The 25,474-nt window shown below is 38.0% G+C and overlaps 1 protein-coding gene across 3 annotated transcripts in view; it reads right to left on the bottom strand.

Annotated features, from left to right (window-relative positions):
• The window catches only part of tbc1d5 (TBC1 domain family, member 5), a 38,215-nt gene that overhangs the window by 11,482 nt on the left and 1,259 nt on the right, over positions 1-25,474 (bottom strand). For 2 of the 3 annotated variants that reach the window (XM_036567007.1, XM_036567006.1), the window contains exons 2-15: positions 19,000-19,067; positions 18,653-18,752; positions 15,371-15,416; positions 15,020-15,128; positions 14,235-14,324; positions 14,053-14,127; positions 13,888-13,955; positions 9,912-10,014; positions 9,080-9,168; positions 7,508-7,558; positions 7,341-7,410; positions 6,877-7,049; positions 4,870-5,012; positions 1,540-1,646 (exon numbers count right to left, since the gene is read on the bottom strand). In XM_036567007.1, coding sequence (XP_036422900.1) covers positions 1,540-1,646; positions 4,870-5,012; positions 6,877-7,049; positions 7,341-7,410; positions 7,508-7,558; positions 9,080-9,168; positions 9,912-10,014; positions 13,888-13,955; positions 14,053-14,127; positions 14,235-14,324; positions 15,020-15,128; positions 15,371-15,416; positions 18,653-18,749 — 1,221 coding nt within the window. In that variant the 5' untranslated portion in view covers positions 18,750-18,752; positions 19,000-19,067. The remainder of the gene's footprint in view (positions 1-1,539; positions 1,647-4,869; positions 5,013-6,876; positions 7,050-7,340; positions 7,411-7,507; positions 7,559-9,079; positions 9,169-9,911; positions 10,015-13,887; positions 13,956-14,052; positions 14,128-14,234; positions 14,325-15,019; positions 15,129-15,370; positions 15,417-18,652; positions 18,753-18,999; positions 19,068-25,474) is intronic. The other variant, XM_036567008.1, reaches the window with a different exon arrangement.

Raw genomic sequence — 25,474 nt, forward strand, 5'->3', positions numbered from 1 at the left:
TCTGAGCCTGGAATCGAGACTTCAATTGGAAGAGTCTTTTAACACTCTTTCTGCTATACTACATCAACATATCATCTCTTAAAGAAAACTGAACTGGTGAATGAGATCTTTAAATCTATACAATGCGCCAGTGTGCTTCTACCTATAATTAAAAAAACAGCCCCAAGAATAGTGTCTTTTAATCAACTCAGTTTAGGTTTCAGTAGGACCACATTTGCAGTATGGGGAGTTCTCCTGAGCCATGATCCAAGGTATTATTCAGATGATCACCAGAGGACATTTTTAGATAAAAAGCACCTCATAGATCTAGCATGTAACTTACTCATGGACTAACTCAATTAAATTTTTCAGGCTAATGAGTGTACAAACCCAGTTCTAAAAAAGTTGGGACAGTGTGTGAAATGCAGATAAATAGAGAAAATAGTGATTTATATATCATATTATATTATATAATATGATAATATATGATATTGTATATACTTCGACTTGTGTTTGAACGAAAACAGTACAAAGGCAAGATATGTAATAATGTAATGTTTTACCTTATCAGCGTCATAGTTTTTGGGTAAATATGTGTTCATTCTGAAACTGATGCCTGCAACACATTCCAAATAAAGTAGTGACAGGAGCAATTTAAGACTAGGAACATTCTCAAATCTTCAAAAAACACCCTAAATACGTGGTGCAATCATGCTTAGGCAAAAAAGGGGCATCCAGGAAAGCAGAGTCACCTATGAGTGAGGATGGGTCGAGGCTCACCACTTTGCAGTTCAGACCTGTCTCGCAGTGAAAACACGCAAAACACAACAAAGAAGGACCCACATGATTGCATAGCTGAGGACTTGTATAACAGAAACATGGCAAAAAATTTCCCTCTCAAAACTGGATCAGTTTCTGTCTTCAGTCCCCAGACGATTAAGTGTTGTTAAAATGAATGGTGATGTAACACAATAATAAACATGCTCCTGTGCCAACATACTTGGACAGTGTTGCATCCAATTTGGAATGAGCATATATTTACAAAAAAACAATGCAGTCTATAAGGCAAAACATAATATATTGTGTTTTTGTATTGTTTTCAATTTAATACAGGTTAAACAGAATTTATTAATCAATGCTTTTTGTTTCTTTTAACATTTCACATATTGTCCCAACTTTTCAGAAGGGGAAAAGGGGGGAGCTTTTAGTATTTAAATAGCTTTTGCGTGTCCATCATACTTATAATCCAACTATCATTAGAATTTGGAGTGTGAGTCCAAATTGGACCCTTGCAGATAAATAAATGGGGTAAGAGGAATAAAATGAATCTAGGGGTACTGAAACACTAAAACCAGGATTAAAACAATGGTTTAAATGTCTCCAAGATAATTTTTAAACTAGTTTTAAAGCTTAGTGCAACAGATAAACTTTGTTTTATCTAGGCTGAAACTTTATCCTTGTTGGTGCAAGCCAGTGTTAATTACGTTGTCATTTATGGTACTTACATATTTTAATTAGGTCAGTGCACAGAATAAACCTGTGAAAAGTGTAAGTGGATACCTTTGGGTCTCTCAGGAACAGTGCTTTGTGCAGAAGAGAGTGGATGTCTCCAACTGGGGGGTAGTGCATCAGGAGGCCAAGACATGTTTGAAAGTTACTGGCGATCACTGAAATATAAATAACAAAATATTACTTTATCTTTTTCTTTTCTCACGCACAGGTTGAAGAAATGGATCATATTCCAGGAAAAGGCTGCTGCATCTCATTTGCATTTGCAGGAAGTGACTGCGACAAAATGGGACTGGTCAAGTTTCCCATATTGAAACTAGGAGTGGGCAATATGGCAAAAATATAATATCACAATTCTTTAAGCCTTTTTTACTATACCCCATATGTATCCAGGGTTCCTGGCTCAAAATGAGGCAGATATTGTACCATCCTAAACATGTGCACACGTGCATGTGTAATGTACATTTAACTGGCTCAAGCAAAGACTTCTTGCAAGCAACATATTTTAGGAGTTCTAATAATTATATAACAACAAAGTCATTGTTTTTTTAAAACAACTATTTTATATTAGTTTTTGTAACTCACAGAGAAAAGCGTTTGTAAAGGTGCTCCCCAGGGTTGTAACAGTGATAAAAATTTAGTGATGTTCATCACATATACAACACTAAACTGCCAAATGTGTGTTACACCAGTTTCCTCAAGATTTTTTAACCAAATCATTGCTCCTTTTTTACCCGTCCATAATTGTTACATACTTTCTCCTGTCATTTATTCTTATTCAATCCCTACAGTATTCCATAAACTGCCATTACTGTTCCATAAACTCGCTACCCTGTTGAATTTTATCACTTAACTATTTACTTACACATTTATTTTCATCTGAAAATGTATGCTGAAACCTATATATTGCTGCTGTCAGGACAAAACCTTGTATCTCCACCTTTGTCATTGTTCAGTTTTTGACATAATTCGAATAAGCCTGTTGCTCTTTACATTGTGTAAATATCATGATGAATGGACTAAAAGAAATTACCCAAAATGACTGGTTCCACTGACTTGCATTAAAAGTAAAGTATGTTTTTTTCTTCTCCTGTAAAGTTATCAATTTGGAGATACAAAGTTTTGTGCCGACAGCAGCAATATACTAAATCAATTGATAGTTAAGTATCTGTCTCTACCAAACCTCCACTAACAGGAAGGAAGATACTCATACGGTTAACCAGAAAAAATACAGCCATGTGCTGATTTCTAAAATACACCACACAATACTGTGCCATCAATATACTAGTTAACAGTTTACATGCTCACTGTAGCATGATTAGGTAACACAATATAAAATTGAATAACCTATTTCTCATCTAATAGCCAACAACAGAGCCTGGAGCTTAAACAAAGCAGCTACTGGAACTCGACTAAAGCATGCTGATTACATGCAACGTTACTAATGGTCTAAATAAAAAAAAACGCATCTTTACAATCATAGTCCATTAATTACCATCATAAATTCTCAAACTTTATCATTGCTATGTTGTACGTTAGCCTACAGTATGTGTGCTGCAAACCTGTAACGCTTCAGCTCAAGAAGTCAAAGTCACTCTAGGTAGCGTTAGCATAGCATCTCATAGAGGAATTAACACAGCGGGCAGTTCAGTCTATAGCCAAACCAAAGCTGTTTTCTCCATGTATATTTCTTCAATGTTTTACATGCTGCTCTACAGTAAATACAGTTTAAAAAAAGACTAATTTTACTCTCTTTGTAATGAATCATGCAGCTGTTTATTGTCCTTTACATAGTATCAATATTCATTATATACAAAAAGCACAAGTCTGCTGTTGTTTCTATTTCACGCCAAACACTGCTAAAAGACTGAAACATAATTAAATAAATAAAATTCACCTGACACCAAATGACCTACTAACTTTTTGAAAGTCAAACCACGATGAAATATTATGCAAACATTAACTTGATAATTTAAATGGAGACAGCAGAGTTAAAGATAATATGCAGGCAAGAGGGGGAGCAAATCTCCCTCTTTCAGATGATACAAATACTTCGTACACATTTTACGATACAATACAAAAATGATACCACTAAATTTGATATACTTCAATTCACCATTGATTCAATATGATTTCATATCTGATTCAATATGATTCAGTTTAGTTAAATCCAACATGCACTGATGTGTCCTGATTTTGACTCTGTAAAAATTTCCAAACCTTTTTTCCTTGTCTTTATTTTGTCTGAGAAAAAACACGATGAGGTTGTCATACATTCTGTAACATGACAACTGCCATATGTTGCTCAATTCTGGCCAAATGGGCTGCTTGTGCAAAGGTGGTTATCAATTAAGAGAAGTTTAATAAGCTGTGATCATAACATAAGACTGCCGAACATGACAGTCACCCATCAGCTGTTAAGGCTACTCACTCAGTGCCTGACAAGAGTCTTCACCCAAACAGTTTAGTAAATATTCCTTTTGTATGATTTTGCCTGATCTGTAGCACATGGTGTCACTAAATATACTGGGAGAGCTGACTATCATGTGAATCCAAATGGCAAATCAGATCAGGCAAAAATTAAAGAAAGTAGACAGAAAATCTTTATTCAACTATTTGGACACTTCTGATGACTATCACAGCGCACGTTTCACTAAAACGCTACCGACTCGGTATTGTGTATCTGGCTTCCAGCGTAGCTGTCATGTTTGAATCTGAATAGGGTGGCTTGTCTTTGCAAATAAAGTAAACAATTGCTTCAGTTATTGCCTCCAACTGGTTAAAGTGTGGGTCGCAAGCTCTTTAAGAGACTGGTAATGCTAGTGGTACCTTTTGCATCCTTAGCTGCAGGCCATCCCCTGGGTAAACAATAACACTTCAGCAAACCTAGACTAGGGGTGGGTGATACAGCCAAAAATATACCACAATACTTAAAGACGATACACACCACAATATTTTGACACACAGACACAATGCACTAGTAGTGCCATATTAAAAACTGCCATCAAAATTGATCAATGCAATGATTCATATTCAACATTTGGCATACTGTACTGCACTAAATCCAACTGAACAGGACTAATTATACTCCCTTTTTAATGAAACATAACATTTTTCACAATAACGATTAAACATCACCATATTGCCAGTCTCTAACCTAGACACTTCCTGTCTCTCTCTCAAACACATGTGCAAGTCTTTGGGGTACGTCGACTGTCAAATGTCTCACTTTGCTACGGCCGCATCAGTTTTTAGCCGGTTTTCCTTTGAATTCAAACCAGATCTAGGTGTGTAAATCAATGCAGACGTATCGCAGACTATTTGGCCAATCGTTTTTCTTTTTAATACCCCTACAGTCAGACAGAAACACAGGGAACTCACATGCGTCTCTGATGTAGAGCAGCATGGCCACAAACACGTAATCCACCAGGTCCAGAGTGATGCTGTCTGCGAACAGTGCATCCCACACCACCAGTAGATCCTGCAGAGGAAACTCTCTACCAAACAACAGCCGCACCCAACGACTGCAACACAAAAAAAACACACATTTAAAGTAAACATAAGATCTGTAGTCACACTCACTCATACTCTTAAAGGAATGATTCAGCGAAAAAAAAAGTTCACATGATTTTCCACAAAATGCAGTCAATCAGCCAAGACATGCCGATATTGGTGCCCTTAGCATCCTTCTACTACTTGACTTGAGTGCAGCCTTTGATACGGTGAGCCACTCAATCCTCCTATCAAGGCTGCATGATCTGGGCATTAGGGGCACTGTCCTGGAGTGGTTTAAGTCACATCTGACTGACAGAAAACAGTTTGTCACCCTCGGTACATGCTTCCTCTTGGCCCCATAATACGTAGTTTCAAGCTGAACTTTCACTGTTATGCAGATGACACACAGATTTACATTAGCACTCAATCTATTAAAAATCCACCCCTCACCCAGCTTGAAAACTGCATAACAGAAATTAAAACATGGATGAAGCACAACTTTCTCATGTTAAATAGTGACAAAACAGAACTTGTTCTTATAGGATCCAAATTCCAACTCTCTCTAAAACTTCTCCTTTCTCTCTTTCCATCGACAATGTAACTCTGTCCCCTTCCCCTCTGGTACGAAATCTGGGCGTTCTCTTTGACTCAACTCTCTTATTCAGTGCACACATCAACTCTGTAGTTAAAACCTCCTTTTTCCATCTCCGTAACATTGCAAAAATTTGATCGTCACTCTCTCAGTCTGCTGCAGAAACCCTTATTCATGCATTCATTTCTAGTCGCCTGGACTATTGTAACTCTCTACTTGCTGGTATTAACTCCTCCCTTTTATGCAAACTCCAGATGGTACAGAACTCTGCTGCTCGCCTTCTCACCCGCACCCGTGCACATCAGCATATTACACCCATCCTGCAACATCTCCACTGGCTTCCTGTAAAATACCGCATACAATTCAAAATTCTTCTCCTCACATACAAAGCTCTACATAACCTTGCTCCTTCTTACCTCTCTGATCTGCTTATTCCTACAAACCAACTCGCACTCTCAGGTCTTCCTCTGCTGGTTTACTCACTGTCCCACCTTCCAAACTACATGGGTACGTTGATCGTGCTTTCTCTAGGCTGGCTCCCCGACTCTGGAACTCTCTTCCTTCACATATTCAACAGGCCAACACTGTCTCCACTTTTAAATCTAAACTTAAAACTTTTCTATTGCTTATAACTGTTCTCAATCCTAAATCAGCCCTTTGCCAAGTCCTGCTATGTTTTGCTTGTGATGTTATGACTGTGCTTCATGTTCTCATGTTTGTCTTTACTGTTCTGTATTTCGGAAACCTGTAAGCGTCTTTGAGTTCTTAAAAAGCGCTATATAAGTATAATGTATTATTATTATTATTATTACTACATGTTTGTTGTCCAAATTTTGCTTCTTTAGTTTAGAACTGGAGATATAAGGCTAACCTTGCTAATAAACACTGAAGGTCAATGGTCTCCCAAACCATTCCCACAAATACATCCCCAAAACCTCTCTCAACCCACTCAAACGGCATCCAGGTCTTAATGCAGGTTGTGCAGTTGATGGGGTTTAGAACACAGAATGACTCACTATGAACTATAAAAACAGAAAAACACCTCTCTGTATAACCAGAATCACTTCTTTCCTTAGTACAATTTAGTATTATTCTGCACAAGACAGTTTTGGTGACCCTTTCCTTTCAGTGTTTGTCAGCACCACCAGCATGGAAGCTCCAAACTAAAGAAGCAAAAACATCACCAAACATGTCTTAGTTGATCGACAGCATTTGGGTTAAGTAGAAAAACTACTCTTTTAATTCCTTATCATCAACACATGTTTAGACATACACACAGACATGCATGCACAGAGACTCACATGCCATATATCTGAGGAGCAATCTCCAAGCGGTTGAGATGCATGTGCAGTTCAATATCATGCTTTTTCACCAGCTGGTCCTGAATGCGGTTTACTTTGGTTACTATGGCAACGGAAGGGCCAGAGTCCTGCGGTCTAGCAAAAGGTATGCTGGTCAGCATCTCTTCTTTTCCCTGCAACAATAAAACAACTTTCAGACACAACAGAACAAGAGCCGTTCAAACTATTGAAGTCTTCCATATCTGTGGCACACAATTTTAAAAGTCAACTCCCTGAACTTGGTAAAAGAATAAAAACTCACTGATTCCAAACATATTTACCTACCCATTTGCTTCAATTACAAATGCATTTTGAGTCAATTAATTCTTTTACCACGTACATGGACATTATTGTCTGTAGTAATCGATTCTATGCTATAGATGAGGCAGATAGAGATTAGGTCAAAAAAGTTTCATTGGATGTACCTTCCTCACCTCCCGCTCAAAACTAGAGAACCAAGGCTCTGCTGTCTCCATAAGCTGCGAGAACATGGCACTATAATGCAGAGGACGAGGGGGATTACACTTTAGATCAGTGTAGAAAAAGGAATGGTACAATACAACAATGATGATTTTGCTTCTTTAGAACTCACTATGCATCATGCTCATGGAACTTTGGATCCAGAAGCACCTTCATCTCTTCACTGAAAAATAAAACACGTTTAAATGCAAGCATTCACACAAATGTCATCTGGACTGGCTTTATGAGGGGGTCATGCAAATAGCTCCATGTGTGGATTTAACAAAGTCCCTCGCTGCATTATAACTGTAGTCATTGTGAAATCACTACAGTCACATAAAAGGTAATTCAAGTCTCAGACTTGCACTCTGATGCTTACTTCAACAAAAGGTTTAGACACACCTACTATGTGCTCTACCCCAGCACTTCTGTAAATCATTGTGGATAAGAGAATCTGCCAAATGACCTAAATGCCAAGGTCAAAGGTTTCCCATCTTACGTTTTGGTCAGAGTGTATTACTTGTTCAGTCAAAAGAAGAAAGCATAAAAACAATACTGCATCCAGCTAAATTCTACCAGACACTGAAGAAGAAGCGCTGAGAATCAAAAAGCTTAAGCTCATTTTACACTCACACTTACGATGCGTGTATTTGAACCCAACGGGACCCAACTTTTCAGAAAACGGGACATAAACAGTGATTCAATTCAGTGCAGCCAAAAAACACCTGATCTGTTTGACCAAAAATATTTTATGCTATATGTTAAATACTTTCTTTGTAACATGTTCTATGTGCAGAAACAGACATCTCACTATATTAGCACTACACAGTGTGAGAACAGTGAACTATAGTAAAAGCAGTTTAAAATTTTGACTAAAAGAAACTGTGATTGTGATGCTGTTTAAAAGCAACACTTGATTAATTAATTTGTTAAAGTAGAATACGAACTTAATTTCAAACAGCTAATTAATTTATTATAGTGCATTACTCTAAATATTTTTTTTATTTTATTGGTCTGTGATCTAACGACAGCTGTTTTTGTGAGTACACAGTAACCAGTGTTGTCCTGTCAAATTTTATTTTTCAGTCCTGCACCTGTCCACTCCAAGTTTTCGTCCTGCTCATACTGGGCAGGTTAACACACACTGTTCCTTTGCACCGCAAGATGTTGGGGTTGCCCAGCAGGAATGCAGACCTCTACACTTGGTGTACATTTCCATATTACCATATTATATGACTCCTCAGACCTGTGTATGCATAGATATTCATATCTGTTTATGTACAGCTATTCACATACCCCCTTAAGCTCCTTTCAAACTGGCTCAAAATGGCTCATTACTCTTTCTTTATTCCTTTTTCATTTTACCTGTGCCCTAGCTAAATAGGTATTAGTCTGTGTGCTTGTCTGATCTGTTCAGTATGTTATATGTCATACACCTTTGCACTCACCTAGACAAATTCCTTGTATGTGTAACATACTTGGAGAAATAAAGTGATTCTGATCCTGATCAACTTCACTATTTATACTTTTCCACACTTTCAACATACGTCTTCAGAACAAAATGTTCTCAAGACTATTAAAAAAGAAACATTCAGTCAGGTTTGTCCACACTTTTGATTTGTAGGCATGAGTGCTGGAGATGCAATAAGATTTAACGTTGAGACTGGCTGAGGAGAGTATGTATGATGTGGTGAGCAAAAATAACCTGGGACTGGCGGTCTCACTGGCATGCTGGAAGGCCTGATGGTCACAGTGGAGGACAAAAACTATTGGAGCCAACAACTCATGCATCCCCTGGGGAGATAGAGAGACAGAAAGGGAGAGTGTGTGTGTGAGAGAGAGAGAGAGAGAGAGAGAGAGAGAGAGAGAGAGAGAAATGGAGAGTGAGAGAGAGAAAGGGAGAGAGAGAGAAAGGGAGAGAGAAAGGGAGAGATAAAGAGAGAGAGAGAGAAAGAGAGAGGGAAAGGGAGAGAGAAAGGGAGAGAGAAAGAGAGAGAAAAGGAGAGAGTGTGTGAGAGAGAGAGAGAGAGAGAGAGAATGGATAAGAAAGAGAGTCAGAGAGAATGAAATCAAATGAAAGGCCAAAAGAAATAAAGATAAATGAACAAAGATTCAGAAAATAAGCAAGAGAAATAAAAAAGTTAGAATAAGAATCAAAAATCAAAAAAATGAATAAGCATTAGCAGTTACTTCAAAAAAGGAAATATTAATACATACAGTTACAGGCAAAAGTTTAAACTTTCTGGGTCAAATTACATGTTTTGTTCATTTTCCAAGTGAAAGTAAGTTGATGCACCCTCTACAGAGAACAAACTTAAATCTGCTAAGTTTAACATACTGGAAAAAATATTCATAAAATAGAAACGGTGACATAACTTTTGCATAGGTCACATTTTATTTGATTGTATTTTTCCCTTTATGTTAAATTCAGCAAATAAACAGTAATTGTGCAATATTTAGAGGTGTGTCCTCTGTAGAGGCTTTACTGTAACACAGCAGGATCTATGCTGTCAAACAGAGTGCAGCAATGAGAATACCTGTTTATACAGTAACTGCTCATTTTCTCGTGCGTAGCAGAAAAGAATGTCAGTCAGTTTAGTCCGAACATCCTCCTCTTGAAAATACCGCATCTCCGGAAACCTGCACAGACACAGTGGCACACCCATCAGATGATGGCTAAATTTATACCAGCACCTTGGGATTGACAGTGTCATCAGTGCTGTAAGATTATTGAGCAGCAGTAGAAAGCAATCAATACACCTCCATGCAGTTTAACAAGCATGTTTGTTTGTTTATTTATTTATTATTTATTATTTATACTACTACTAGTTCTATGCATTCTAAATTTCCAGCTAAAATATTTGAACTAAGCTCATTCACATCATAAATCACAACACATAATTATGTGCCTGTTTAGTCTGAACCTTGAAAAAATACTAATATGTATCAATGACAACACTGAGTTTCACACATTTATCTAATTTTCACTGGAAATGAGCAAAAGAAAAAAAAAAAAAACATTGAGAAAAGATTAAAAGTGGATTGCACTATTAAAAATAAATCTTCATAATTCAATCATTAAGATGTAAACAAAGTCTTGTTTGAAAACAAAGAATTGTTCACAGTGGTGATAGAAATCAGATGTCTGAAATATTTAATGCCTCTAAAAACTCCCTCACGGTAAATTATTACATAAAATGTCTATAAATAAATTGCCTCATGCCTAAGACCAGGGTGAGGTAATAACAGAATACATGTAACGGCATTACGTAATCAGAATACAAAAGAGGGAACTGTAATAAATTACAGTTAAAGTAAAAAAGACAGTAATTAGATTACAGGTACATTATAAAACAGAGTGATTACCAGCAGGATTACATTCAAATGCAAACTTGTCATCTTTCACCAAAATTCGCTGGTTTAATGATAAATATTTAAGTCATGTAGATTTGAAGAGATTTTAATTTGGGGTAAGAGAGGAGGTGGTCCTGCTGTGAGGACAGAATTCTGGAGACTTCCCTGCCCAGCAGCAGCTCAAAATGTTTTATTCAGTATTTTATTTTTATTGGCAGAACTGAGATCTGCGACAGTTTCCTGAAGATATTTGAACCAGACGCTTAACCTGGATTTCCACACCGCCAGATTCTACTGCAGCAGACTGATCTGATCTGATCAGACAGTAAACTCTTTATTCTCGTTTGTTGCTCCATAAAATTCTACAGTTTGACCAGCTATAAATCAAACTTTTAAAACCTTAATCTGACAGGTTTTAACTAACTGTATGAAACGTGAAAAGTGAGCAAGTTAAGTCTCGTGAGTTAGTTTCAGGTCATAAATACACTAACCAAGGACTTTATTAGGAACACTGTAGTAATACTGAGTAGGACGTCCCTTTGCTCTTAAAGAGTAACTACGCAGTAAGACCTTTTTTTCATTAACAGCCAAAATGCACTGGTCTGTAATAATAAAATATACCAGCCTTGCTTAAAATGTGAACACATCTTTCCAAACTGGAAAAATGGGTCAGTGGTCAGTTCCGCCTCTGCAGCTCCCCTCTGGTTCAACTGTGCTGTAGGCGTGGAAGTCACAGTATGCAAAACAGTCAAGCAACGTTACCACCCCCTGATGACGCCCTACTCATGCCACACTCAAAGATGAAAGCATAGGAGCCCAGAGCAAGAAAATAACCACACTCACGCGCTAAGCTAAATACCCCCAGCACCACCTCACAAGGCTGCGATATGCCAGCTGTCTGTACCAACCGTAAATAACTTAATTAATCTAAGCTTAGTTTGTAATAAAGATGTTGGACCAATTAAGTGAGGATTCTTGCAAGTTTTAATAAAGTGGCCGGTGTTGCATCTGATTCACGTCTCCCTCCACAACTCAAACTCCCGGGCGCCACACTCACTGAACAGAAATCAATGGCAAGCAACACTGGAACTACGGAAAGCGAAACGGTTCAGGGAAGGTTAATGTTAACGTTCGTCCATACAGCCTTCCTTAAACTTTTTTTCCGCTTTCTGTAGTCCCAGTGTTGCTCGCCATTGATTTCTGTTCAGTGAGTGCGCGCACCAAAGTTTGATTTATGAAGGGAAATGTGAATTTGAGCGGAAAAAGAACGCTCGCTGCTGATCATTTTCTGGCACTACCTTTGGCGGTTTGAGTAAGCAACTCATACTGTTAAGGCTCAAGACACACTGCCTGATCAGAGACAACTTCCCACGTTGAAGATGGGATGGTAGTGGAGAAAAAAAAGTCAACCTTGTAAGACCTCTCAGGTGCAATAGTGCCATTTGATTCCGTCAGCCCACCCGGTTTTCCTCATAGCCCCACCTCCAAACCTGAACATCGCTGCAGTGCCCCTCCCATTTTTGAGCATTTTTTGAGTTTTTGAGTTGAGCATAAGTTGAGCCTGGGGTAGAGTTAGCTGAAAATAGTGGGGTGTAGTTACTCTTTAAACCAGCCTCATTTCTTCATGGCATTGATTCTACAAACACTCCTTTGAGATTCTGGTCCATGTTGACATGATTTGACTACAGATATTTCAGGTACACTTTCATGCTGCCAATCTCCTGTTCCACCATATCCCAAAGGTGTTCTATTGGATTCAGATCCGGTGACGGGAGAGGTCCCTGAAGAACACTGAACTCATGTTCATGGAACCAGTCTGAGACAACTTTTGCTTAGTGAGATGGTGCATTATCATGTTGGAAGTAGACATTAGAAGATATAAATTGTGCCCATGAAGGGATGCACATGACCAGTGCCTACTGTAGTCTCAGGTTTCTGTTCTTGGCTGACAACAGTGAAACCTGACGTTTTTTTGCTGTTGTAGCCCATCTGCCTCAAGATTTGATGTGTTGTGTATTCTGAGATGCTTTTCTGCTCAAAACACATTGTACAGAGTAGTTATCTGAGTTAACGTAGCCCTTCTGTCAGCTCAAACCAGTCTGGCCGGTCTTTGTTGACCTCTCTCATCAAGAAGACATTTCCATCCGCAGAACTACTACCCCCTGTTTTTCCTTTATTGCACGGTTCTGAATGAACTCTAGAGACTTGTGTGTGAAAATCTCAGGAGATCAGCAGTTACAGAAATACTCAAACCAGCCTGTCTGGCACCAACAACCATGCCATTGTCAAAATCACTGCAATCACATTCCCCCCCATTTCTGATGACTGATGTGAACATTACCTAAAGCTGCTGCCTGTATCTGCATGATTTTATGTACTGCACTGCTTCCACACGATTGGCTCAATAGCTAATGGCATGAATGAGCAGGTGTACAGGTATTCCTAATAAAGTGCTCGGTGAGGGTATATGAGTTTCATTCCAAAATGCTGTAAATCAATTTGTAATAATTAGGATATAAAGAGTTTAAAAGCATAAAAGTATAAAAGTGGTCTATAATGCGATTTGGAACAAAACCTTTTGTATGCACCTCTACATTAACAATGGAGGTGTAGTGATCCACATAATTTCATACTGAATGTGCTTTTTCAATTCTGAGGCCAAGCTTCGATTCGATTTTCAACATTTTAAGTTAAAAATGCTTTGAGTGTACCGAGCTGTAATTACATACAACAAAAATGGGGTTGGACCAAAAACTATAAATTTTACTTCAAAACAAAAGATTTGAAAAAAAAAAAACAGCCTCTCTCAATCAAACAAATGTGAATATTAATATCACAATGTCAAACAAAAAGTACAATTAAAATATTGATACTGAACAAAATCTATACTTAGTCTGACATGAAGCATTAACTATAAGTTACTGTCTCAGTTATCATGTGTTTTGTGGTTTCCTTGAAAGATGGCATAAGAGAGCCCCTTGGAAGAGATTGAGAGGGGTGCCAGAGCGATATAGTTATGAATACACTGTTCTACAAACAGTTTTGAAATCTTTTTTCTTTCTTTATAAATCTTTAGGCGCATCATGTCTATGCAAAAAGAGGCCCATACAGAAAGTAAGCAAGCAAGTAAGTGTGAGGGAATGAATTTTGTAAACTTACGTTCTCAGTACATCCTGCTTTATCATACTCCGCAACTCTTTATCCTGGAAAAACTTGTTCCACAAACTCTAGACAGAAGAAAAGAAAGGGATATTGTATGTGAATACAGAATAAGTAGATATATTTTATGCCACTGTAAAAATCTTGAGCAGAACTCTCACTCACTCCCTCATCCTGAGAAAGAGGGTTGTTCACCACCAGGTCCTGCTGGCCTGCTGCTTTGCGTGGGTTTGTGATGTGCTATAAGGGGAGAAATATATGTATGTGTATGAAATACATATGTTGCTTTAGAAGTTCAGTTTTATGCACACTTATTTGCTCACACTAATGCACAAACACACGCTCACCGTCTCTTTGATCTGCTCGTACTGAGCTCGGAGCTCCTTGGTCTTATTGATCCACTGGCTCTTATCCTCAGGCAGGATATCTAAATAGAGCTGAAACACCACAGATACTGATAAAGTCAATGCGCAGGTGTCAAACACATACATGCATGATAAATTTCACCAGCACAGTACAGTAGCACATATAGAGTACTTCCTCCTTTTTTGTTTCATTTCCAGTCAAAACAGTCATAAGTAAAAGCTATTCATTTTCAAGCATCAGGTGGAAAAAAAAGCTTCCATTCTTGTCGACAGACTTGCTTTCATCTTTTTCAGTTCAGAGACAGTTCAGTCTTAGAAGATGGTTTTCTTTTTCAGCTTCTGACGATTCTGACAAAGTAATCTCTGGACTCTGAGGAGACCTGTCCATTTTTTTTTTAAAAAACCAGCAGCTTCTTTGTTTAATCTGTAATTTTCTTGTGTACTTCCTTTCCTTAGGAATGGCTATGCATCCTTTCAGACTCCTAATGTTAAACTGTCTTCTCACAGTGGAAGGATGCACAGAAACACCTATGGATTTTTTTCAGATCTCAAGTAAGAATGGAGTTTGATTTTCTCCTGTATCTTAAAGATGAAAGTTTTAAGTACTGTTTATCTGATGGTGAAAGTTTTGGTGGTCTACCAGGTCTTGCATGGTTGTTAGGAGTCCTATATTTTAATAATAATAAACTCCCTTTTGGAAACCTAGCTTTGGAAAGTGCATTTTTACTTATTTCCCTTTCTCTTACTACACAAATCTCATTGCTCACCTTCCAGCACACACTGCGGAATCGGCTGCTCCGCAATCGGCCATTAATGCCTGCCTGCCTGATCCGTGCCAGATAGTTACTGTTCTGGAACAAGTCATCCCACTCTTTTCTGCAAAGCAAGAAAGACATACAGTAATTAAAAAACAAGAGTGGGCAGAAACATCAGTCAAATCTAAACATGTCTGAGGCTGATTTTCTCAAAGCAAATTCTGACATCAATGTGCATCACTAAGAATAAAAGTGCATTGAGAGAATGCCTTCAAGTATCCTGATGCCCACCTTTATTTAACAACACCAAAAAAATGAGTGATGTATAAGAGGTTTCTGAGAACATCAGTAATATTTAAGAACCTGTATGACTGGAAGGTTGATTCAACTGCACTGTCCGACAGTCCTCCTGAAAAATGAATTTTTACAGAGAAAGATTAGACCAGAATGACAGAGCATTTCACTTAAAAATGCTGTCAGTGATCAGTTTGCATTCTAGGGCTAGAGAGAGAGAGAGAGAGAGAGAGAGAGAGAGAGAGACAGAGAGAGTGAGAGAGGGGTCCTCTGATGTACTCCAGTGGTAATAATAGCAGTAGGTAGTAGATGTGTAACTGACAATCCAACAATAAATTAGAACCACAACTTTTACGGAACTACACTTTATTATGTTAATTTGACCAGTAACCATAGATATTTTCCACACAGACCACTGACTATAGTTATTTTCTACATAGTTACCAAAGTAAGAGGACTCTTGTTACCTACACAGGCCTAATTAGTAATTCTATACATAATTAATAGAACGGCCAATCTCCATAATGAAATTATGAAAAACAATTAATCTAAGCAAGCTTTGTAATGTGTTTAGTGACTTTCAGGGATTGGACCTGGAGTTGAACACATGGTATCAAAGCACCACAGGAAGCACTGTACTGGTTCCATCTAGAGCTGCATCAGGTGCTGCCAGTCTGCTGCTTTTGTACTTCTCCCAGCAGCAGAAGCTGTAGTGCCAGTAAGCATGCCACCTGGCGGGCTTTAGTTCTGAAGATGTGGCTACAGAAAAGCACTGGCTATTTGAGCTATTTTATGCTATGATCTTCCAATTGTGCCAATTTGGACTAGTTGATAATTGTGCCAATTATCAACTATTTGGACTAGAGAACCTTACAACCTTAGTCGGATTTGCCAAACACTACTGAGGTGCCATAGCTTACAGGTTTGTAATAAAACTAGTAATGGCAAAAAAACAAAAAAAACAAAGGTAGAACGTTTACTGGGTTGTTAGCAGAATCCACAGAGGATTCAGTCATCACCTAAATGCAACAGATGGAGATCAAAACTCCTTGTAGATTATGAAATGGAGATATATTTTGAACACATGCAATTTATCTTGTGTGCTCAAAGTAAGAGAGATACAGATATTACCAATTACTGGCAACTGTAAACGGTAGGTATGCATCCATACCGATACTGGTATCGGGCCGATACTGTGTTAATTTACTCATACTAATAACACTTCACCAAAACCAACATTATGAACCCCACTGATAACATGTGACATAAGCCAAATGTACACTGCCGCACTAATTAACAACAGCACTGAAGGAGGCTCTGCTTTCCATGACACAAAGTTGCTGGTCACGTTAAACTATTCGCCATGGCATATTCTCTCCAAACCAACACTGTTAGAAATAAAAGTTCTGTGTAGGTACATTTTTCTTTCATCAAGGTACAACAATGTAAAAGTTCCCTCCAAGGTACAACAGTGGTTTTTAAGTCCAATTGTGAACCTTAAATATGTTTTTTCCAGATAAAAAGAACGTATTTGTACCTTTTCATAACCTAATGAAAAGACAATAAACAATAAAATAAAAAGCCTGGAGACGGGATGGGGTGTGTGGAGTCAATACAACTTAGAAAAATATATACAATTACATTCCCTGACTAAAGGTACTGAGATGTACCCTTAAGGATCCCATCTCAATGACAAGAGGGATAATGCCCCAGTGACAGTTTCAGTGTACACTGTGTGATTTTAGCCCACTAACACAAATTCACAACCACTTCACCAATATGGATGAAGACATGCAGGCCAGCCACCAAATGGACACGGAAAATTTTGAATGAAACAGATTTACTTGAAATTGTTCATGGACAGAGTGTTTCACATAGCATAGACCAGCATTATCATGCAGTGAGAGCATATAAATCTTGGGCTTTGTACATGATGGTCTATTCAATTTTCAAAACACCACTTCTTACTTACAGCATGAACAGAAGCACTTTTCAGACAAGAAACAAAATCTGCTCTTCTCCACTGCTGTGCTACTCAATCAAAGGTAACTTATGTAGCAAAGCTAGCTAATGCAAGTCATTTAAAATCAGCTATATTTGAATGATTTAACTGTTAAGGTAATCTGCACTCACTGACTCTAAGAACTACTTAATTCTAAGTAGGTTTAAGTTAGTAGTAAAAAGTTGAAAAAATAGGTATTGATGCACCTCTAGTAGAAGGCAAGGTAATTTCTTCATGGCAACAGACCACCAACAATTCTTTATTTCATCATTAGCATCCAGACAAGCCCTAAGTCTAAGTCGGAACTTTCCTGCAATGTTTTCGTTTTCACACCACTCACAAGTGAAAAATGCCATGGAGCTATTTTGTACATGCTTCAAGTTGCATGCAGCTTGCAGCAAGCAGCAAAAGACAGACTCAAAGTCCCAATGATCAACACATCAATCAATGATCAAGTAACACTTAATGCAGAAAGAACAGACTAGGTATTGGCTTCGCAAATGGGCTTCGCGTAGCATGACTAGAAGTGAATGGTACACGAGTATATTGGGTAAAACTGTTCCCCAGGTATGAGTTTTGTCAGAACCGTTATACTGATACGATTCCTTTGTTTTACTGTTACAATTTTGCATAATAAAAATATTTCAGATTCACTCCAAGTGTTAAAAAGTGTCGGAACATCACAGGATAATAAGCCATTGTTAATATAAAATAGGTTTGCACAAGTGTATATATATGTATATACACACACATACGTGCATGTGTATATTATATTGCTGCTTCTGACCTAATACACATTACACACACACACACACACACACACGCACCTTCTAAGCCGCTTATCCTTCTGGGTCGCGGGGGGAGCTGGAGCCTATCCCATCATCTGATTTATCATTTATTTGTCATTAAATGTCATTAAATACAAAAAATGTTGTTTAGATTGTTATTTATGTTGTAATTAATGTGATACTCTGTTTCAGCTGTTCATTCAGCCCACACAATGTGAAAATACAAAATGATAATAATAATATGAATAATAAAAAAGAAGAAAAATGGCCAAAAAGTCATTAGCCAATTCTTCGATAAAGAAATCTGAACTGGCAACAAAAATGTATAACTCTCGTATCCCTTACTGCAGCCCTACTTTGGCACATGACCAACAACAAAACAAAATTCATGTTCCAACAACACTGACAGGCCAAATTGCAAAAATATTTGATTAAAGAGTACCATTACACTCCATTAAAAAAAATCTGGTATCAGTGGAGCTTGACTCTCCTGCTTCCTTGCCTCCATTCATGCCTTTATTTCACACACTGGCTGCTTGATGGAACAACAATTTTACTTACGTGATTTGTTCCGGTTAAAGTTGTGCAAGGGGTCGTAACCGGTCTCCTGCTCTTCTGGCTGCAGCGGATGTCTTGTCTCGAAATTTGGGTGCTGCATGACCTGCCAAAACCATAGAAAAGGAACTGTAGTACCACAAGCAGCACTCAACAACACCAATGAAGAACCAAAACAGACAGCACGCAAAAAAGAGCAAGGACCTGTGAGGCCAACAAAGAAGAACTGAGGGAATAAATGAACTACAGACTGCAAAGTTCAATGGGCTGATTCTAACACGTAAATGTCACTAAGAACGTATGCAATTAACTGTTTATTAATACTTTAATAAAGGGATTATACCAGTACTTACGATTAGACTACAGTGGTTGTCCTCATAGAGCTGACCACAGTGGAAATCACAGTCCCATGACTGTTAATCTGAGGACAAACAAGGGTCAAAAATCTTTAAAATGAAGAAATAAACACACAACTTTGATTAATCAATGGACAGAACGTGTCAATCTATAGAGGCTATGTACATGAGAATAAGCTTTCATGGTTGTCTATCCTCTGTGACTAATACCTCCCTTCCACTCACATTGTTGACTTTTTGTCAAGACTTCTCCTCGTCATAGATTTCAGCTGCAACTAAAACATAATAATTGATATATTGGACTGTTTTCTCAGAAACAGCCTCTTCCCCTAAAGGACTGAGACATGTACAGTGTCATAGAGAAAGATACCAATAAGTTCAACTTAATAAAAAAAGACCTGAAACATGGATGATAAATGAAATTGTGTTTAGATAGTTTAGATTTAAACGCTGGGATATTTAAATTAAATTGAATGGAATTTATATTTCCTGAAGAGAATGAGAAGAAGCAATTTGCCAACCTTCAGCCTCATCAGGTTCTACAGATACACAAAGGATCCTGGCCAAATAGCTTACATTACAATCTAGTAATGTAGTCAGAGACAGTGCAACAGTACTAGTTCAGTCCATTCCTGGGGATTCACTCCCACCCTTGCTAGACATTTACCATAAAATGTGCCTGAAGAAAGCTGGCAGCAGCACCCCAGACCTAACATGTCTTACAGACACTCTGCTAGAACCTGCCTGCTCTCAGATAGAAATGCAAGTAGAAACTGTCACACTTGCTTGGGGCTGGTGCAGTGACCCTGCAATATGCAATACCACCACTGGGAAGCTGGGGGGATGGAGCGGGCGAGGGTCCATATCTTTGCATCCGGCTAAATATGGTAAACCAGCAGTTCCAAAACTTTTAAGTCTAAGGCCCCCTTTAAAGATAGTTAAGTGCCTTTGTTTCGTCTTGCCCCCCGTCCAAGGATAAGTGATTTAAGCAGATATATTTATAATTACATTCAATTCTTTTACCGACAAGAATTAAACCTTAAAGCCCCAGGGAACCTAAATCTGTTGTTTCTTTCTAAGTAGGTTCCTCTTGCACTGCTCTAACACAGCACCAGCTTGAAAGACATGCAGAAGCAGCACAGTTACGGTATAGCTGTAGTTTCATAGTTGTGGTTTCATGAGTGTAAAAAAAGGAACCATGTCAGGTTATGATGTGCCCAATGTTGTGTTTGGCAGTGCCACCACTGGGGTGTTGCAGTGATTGCTGCAGCCCTACACACGCTCACATGACTGCTAGTATACCTCCTACTTCATCTGGGAGAACTGTGGAACTTAACAGGTCTCTGTTGAGGGCAATATTCATTAACAAGACGGTCCGTAAATTCTCTTTGCATGACTTCGGTGCACATAAACTTCACCAGTACGTACACTACAAACTGTAAACACTAAGTACACTTTTAAAAAATTGGGAAATTGACTGCTTCTCCAATTCATTTCAGTTGATTATAATGTAGATGAATAAACGGACAGCATATAAATTCATAATGTTTACTATCAAAATGTATTACTTCTGAGTAATGTTGGCTAGAAATGTGCTAATTTCGCATTTTTGGTTACTTTTCTTCCGAAAATGTTAAGAATCTGGGTAAAACATCTGTCTGTTCAAAATTAAGCTAACTTGCTCAAACATTGTTAAGGATATAACAATGCACTCATGTCATGACTGGATTGGATTTGATTCACAATGCTAGGTTCATGATTGGGTACTCATGATATTTTGAAGAGTTTTATTATTTGAATGGAGAAAAATTGCGACTATAACCATATAACCATAACCATCACACACTAACATTAGACACTAGAACTGGGAAGCAGGAGCTGTTTGTCTGCAACACATTTTCTATTTATTTGCTGAGTTTAATATACTGGGGGGGGGATACAACATATAAAAGGTGCCATAACTTTTTATGCCATAAAAAATATTTGCTTTATGTTGTCTTTGTTGCCTTACTGCATCTCTGGTTCATGTATACTATTCAGTAATTTAATGTATTGTGCACTGTAATATTACTATGCTTTTCATATCCTGTTGCACCACTAACAATAGCAAGATATGTAAATTTGTGAAACATTTATGCATCAATAATGTAAGCAATGTTTAAATGTATATGTTTCAACATTGTTATCTTGCATAAAATTTGCATTTGGGTGTATTCTACTGTATACTGTTCCGTCCCATCTCAAAGAATTTGGGGTTAGAAAAGTTCTTCATGTTCTTTGGTAACTGTTGTGCATCTGGAGGATTTTTGTGATCCACCCCCACTTGCAGCCAACCATTTTAGGACACACTCCAAAATGGCTAAGGTTTGTGGGAATGTGCAAAAGGAGGTGGAAGCAGAGAGAGGGATTTAAGTTTAAGGCTGCCAATAGCTTTCTCTCAGAGCAACTTTCATCCTGTCAAACATCACTGCTTTTTACAAAAGCCAACAGGATGACGTGACACGTGTTTCAGTTCTCATTCACTTCACTTATTGTGCTTGTTCTGTACCCAAGAGGCAGTGTGAGCGTGTGAGTATTTCTTGTTCTACAAAAGGAGGAACTGAGAGCAAAGAATGAAGAACGCTCTAGAAAAGAAACTTGATTTACCAGAAGAAAAACAGGGAAATGTAAATATTGCCCTTATTTACAACAACAAACCATGCATAGCCTAAAGGATTCCAAAATACTTTAAAAACTAGTAAACCACATTTCCACAACACTGGTAGCTTTAAGCCTTAAATTACTGATAAGACACCAGTACCAGCATTTAAAATATGTATAATTTTACCAACTAATATGCAAATATGCAAGCTGGCAACAAATCACCATTGATTCACTTATACGTTAAATTAAAAAAAAAAAATGTAAGTTTAATCAATAAATTACAACGGGTCTAATTTATCTGATTTTTGGAATCATTGTTATTCATTGTTAAACTGCATGCCACGGCTTTGCTGAAATACAGCCCTGTGTCCACCAGGCGTTAAACTGAGAATGCGAGAATGAGCACAGCACTCTGAGTCTACAGCAACACGGAGTACAAAAGTGAGAAGGGCTCCTGGTTGAAGCAGCCTAAATCTTCTTAAATAAACTCACATGCCTTCACTTCATCAGCCAATTACATAGCAGGGCACCCGCACCAATCATATGACCCCAAGGAATTCTACGAGCTGCTAGCACTTCTCTGGGAGCCAAGATTACAGTCATACCACACAGACTGCAAAATGCACAGCATACTAATTAACACAACATTGGAATGCACTAAGAGGCGCTGTCATCCTACGCTGCTTCTTCTCTGAACAAAGAAATGTGGTCTTTTTCAGAACTGAGGATAAACCTGGTGATTAAAACAATAACACTGCCTAAGCAAAACCATTAACCGGCTTTAATCCTCACAGCCGCTCTTTGCCCATCACACAATAGACAGCGAACCAAGCTTTGGCTGAAAACACATTCAGAGATGGAGGCCTACTGCCAAGCCTCACCACTTCTTTCCAAATTCCCAGGAGACTTGGTGGATGAGAAGGCTCAAAGAAGTCCTGCAGGGTGAATTCATGAACGGTTCAAGAAATAATAATCCTAAAACACAGACAGACCCTGTCTTCCCTGTGTGGGAAGGAAATCACTATAAGCACCATAATACAGTATTACTTGAGCTATGATTTGATTCCTCTGTGGTTTTTATAGATTTGTGGTATACTAAGTATTGAAATATGATAAGAGAAAAAAAGGAGCATGCTGTTCTGGGGGCCAGTGGGTAAACACAAAACTTTGACATAAGAGAATACTAGGCCGAGACTAACAATAAACATTTAGGTTGTTTTCATGCATTTTTCGTTGACTAAAGTCTGGACCAGAGTTGGAATTGTGTGACACTGTATCTTTTTCATTTGGTCTGGTCGGTTTCACATTTCAACTGCCGAAGTGCACAAAATTATACATGAAAGGTTGTTTATTGGTCAGGAAAGTGGTACTCTCATATGCTACCATAAAATTAAAGACATTGTTTCACTATTATTTTATTACTCATACGCTGTTATTACTGTTCATGCAGCAAGAGCAACTTCAAAAGACATCAAAACAGGCAGATTAGGTGGGCAGTACAGCATCGTACAGTATACTAAACCAGGATTCATTTGGAAGCACACAGAGACGCATGATTTTTGCCAGACCACGTACACCTGAATATGGGTGGAACATTCACACCTGTCAAAACGGACCAAACTAAAGAAAAAGTATGATAACTCCACACCAAACCAAACTCAGTGGTGGTCTAAACATTTTAGTCCCGTTCATATACACATCTCCGTTATTTTCCTGGCAGATGTCACCTCACGTTAAAAAAAAAAATGCTTTCGACAGCCACTACTTGGCATTTTTAGTGTCTTAGTGGATATGGAGTACTTAAGCTGCACCATGTAAGATCTGGGGATCTCTCTAGTGGAAATATGTATTTACATGCAATGTGCATAAGAACATTTTGTACTGTCGGTTGTGCTCTTTGAGTGGATGAATCTGACGACTGAGACAGAGTTGAAAGAGAACTGAAAAATGTGTCTTCCAAGATTGTAAGTGAATTATCTACTATCATCATCGTTTGCTCATTAGTATAAAGTTGATTTTGCATTTGAGACCTAACATTGAGAGGGACCTTTTTCTTGAGACTGTGCATGTGACATTACTACATATAATACAGTCAGAAAAACTCCCACAAAATCTGACCCAACAACTCAAATTATTATTTCAGGCTTTACAGGCTGATGTGCAGCAGTGCATATTCACCATTTTTCCTCCTGATTCATTAATGTTACTTCTTTCAATTTTACCTGCATGTTTTATTACTAAAAGGACATAATTAGGCCTGGTTAACTGGATTTAGTGCAGCGCAGTATGTAAAAAAGATTGTACTTAATTTTGTACAGCAGTTTTTAAATGTGGCACTGCTGGAGCTTTTGTCAGTTCTAAATAATCAAACCTCAGAAAACAAAAATATTGTGATGTATGTCATGTATCATCAAAAAAATGTTTTGAAGTATCATGATATTATATTTTTGCCACATTGCCCACCTCTGCATATCCATATTAAACACTTCCAATGGATGCTTTGGAAGAGTCTGTCAACCATTTATTTGGTTTGGGTGGCAGAACTTCACATCCATCCTCTCTACACTGGGAGAGTATTAGCAGGAGGAGAGAGCAAACACAGTGAAACAGAAAAGCAAGACCCCACAGGCTGACTGAAGGGGCGACTATAATGGCAGCTATAGGAATAAAGCATTACTTTATTTTCACAATGTCAGGAACTTTTAGTTTTCTATGATCATCTGATCATGTATAATAAATCATCTGGGTTCATAGAAGATACAACCTCCTAGAAACTCACTCATCCTGTGGTACTTTTATTGCGGTTCGGATGGAAGAGTATAAAAATCGTATTGTAGACGTCCCACTCACAAACTAATCCAATCTGAATAGGCCTTAAGACAACAATGGATGCTGGTGTCTTATTAGTCCATAGACCAACTCTTTACACGTAAAAAAAAAAAAATGTTGTTTTTTTCCTCCCAACTCTACAAAGTGAAATTGTTAATGAAATGAAAACAGCCCAAACAACTCTTTGTTCAACATCTCAAACAAAAGACACATTAGATATCGAAGCAAATTTTGCTCATGAATACTGCAACAGTTTAAACGCGCCATGCATTTTGAACTCCTCTGTGTGCAGTGTGTGTGTGTGTGTCTGTGTCTTTGGAAGCTAGTCTTGTGATGGTGAAGCTACAAGCTTGTATTGTTTTGTTGTTCTGACTTGACACCCTGAGGTCATAAACAAATGAGAAAAAGCCCACAATGTCATAATTCACCACGAGAGAAGCTAATATGACACAATGCTGTAACTTTAAAACTAAATCAAAGCAAATGACACCACCCCTTTATGAAAGTATCATGATTAAATATGGGATCTCCAACATAAGATCATATGTGATAATATGTGGCAGCAGTAGGTTCACCAGGCAAACTGCTAAAATAACAATGAGCGAGTCAAAACTTTCCCTGATATGGTGGTGTTGGCGGTTCTAACTCACTTAAGATTATAAATGCAGATATTTCGGGGTATGGGAGGTGAACCATTAGGTGAGCTCATTAATTAAAGAAGGTTTGATCCATAAAAAAGTTGCTCACACATATAAAAATCAAGCAGAGTTTGAATGAATCCAGCCTTCATACATGCAGGACATACAGTAAATTGTGGATGGCCTTAGCACTCATGTACCACAGATACAACACATTAGGACAATGTTTTATGGTTGTCATTAGGGATGCACTGATATAGGAACCGTTGCCTATCTGGTATTTTTCATGTACATATCTACTGATGCTGATACATAAACATTGGCTAAAATGTAGAAACTGTAGACTTAATCTACCTGAATTA

This window comes from Colossoma macropomum, unplaced genomic scaffold (genome assembly GCF_904425465.1).
Source record: "Colossoma macropomum unplaced genomic scaffold, Colossoma_macropomum, whole genome shotgun sequence".
NCBI classification, from domain to species: Eukaryota; Metazoa; Chordata; class Actinopteri; order Characiformes; family Serrasalmidae; genus Colossoma; species Colossoma macropomum.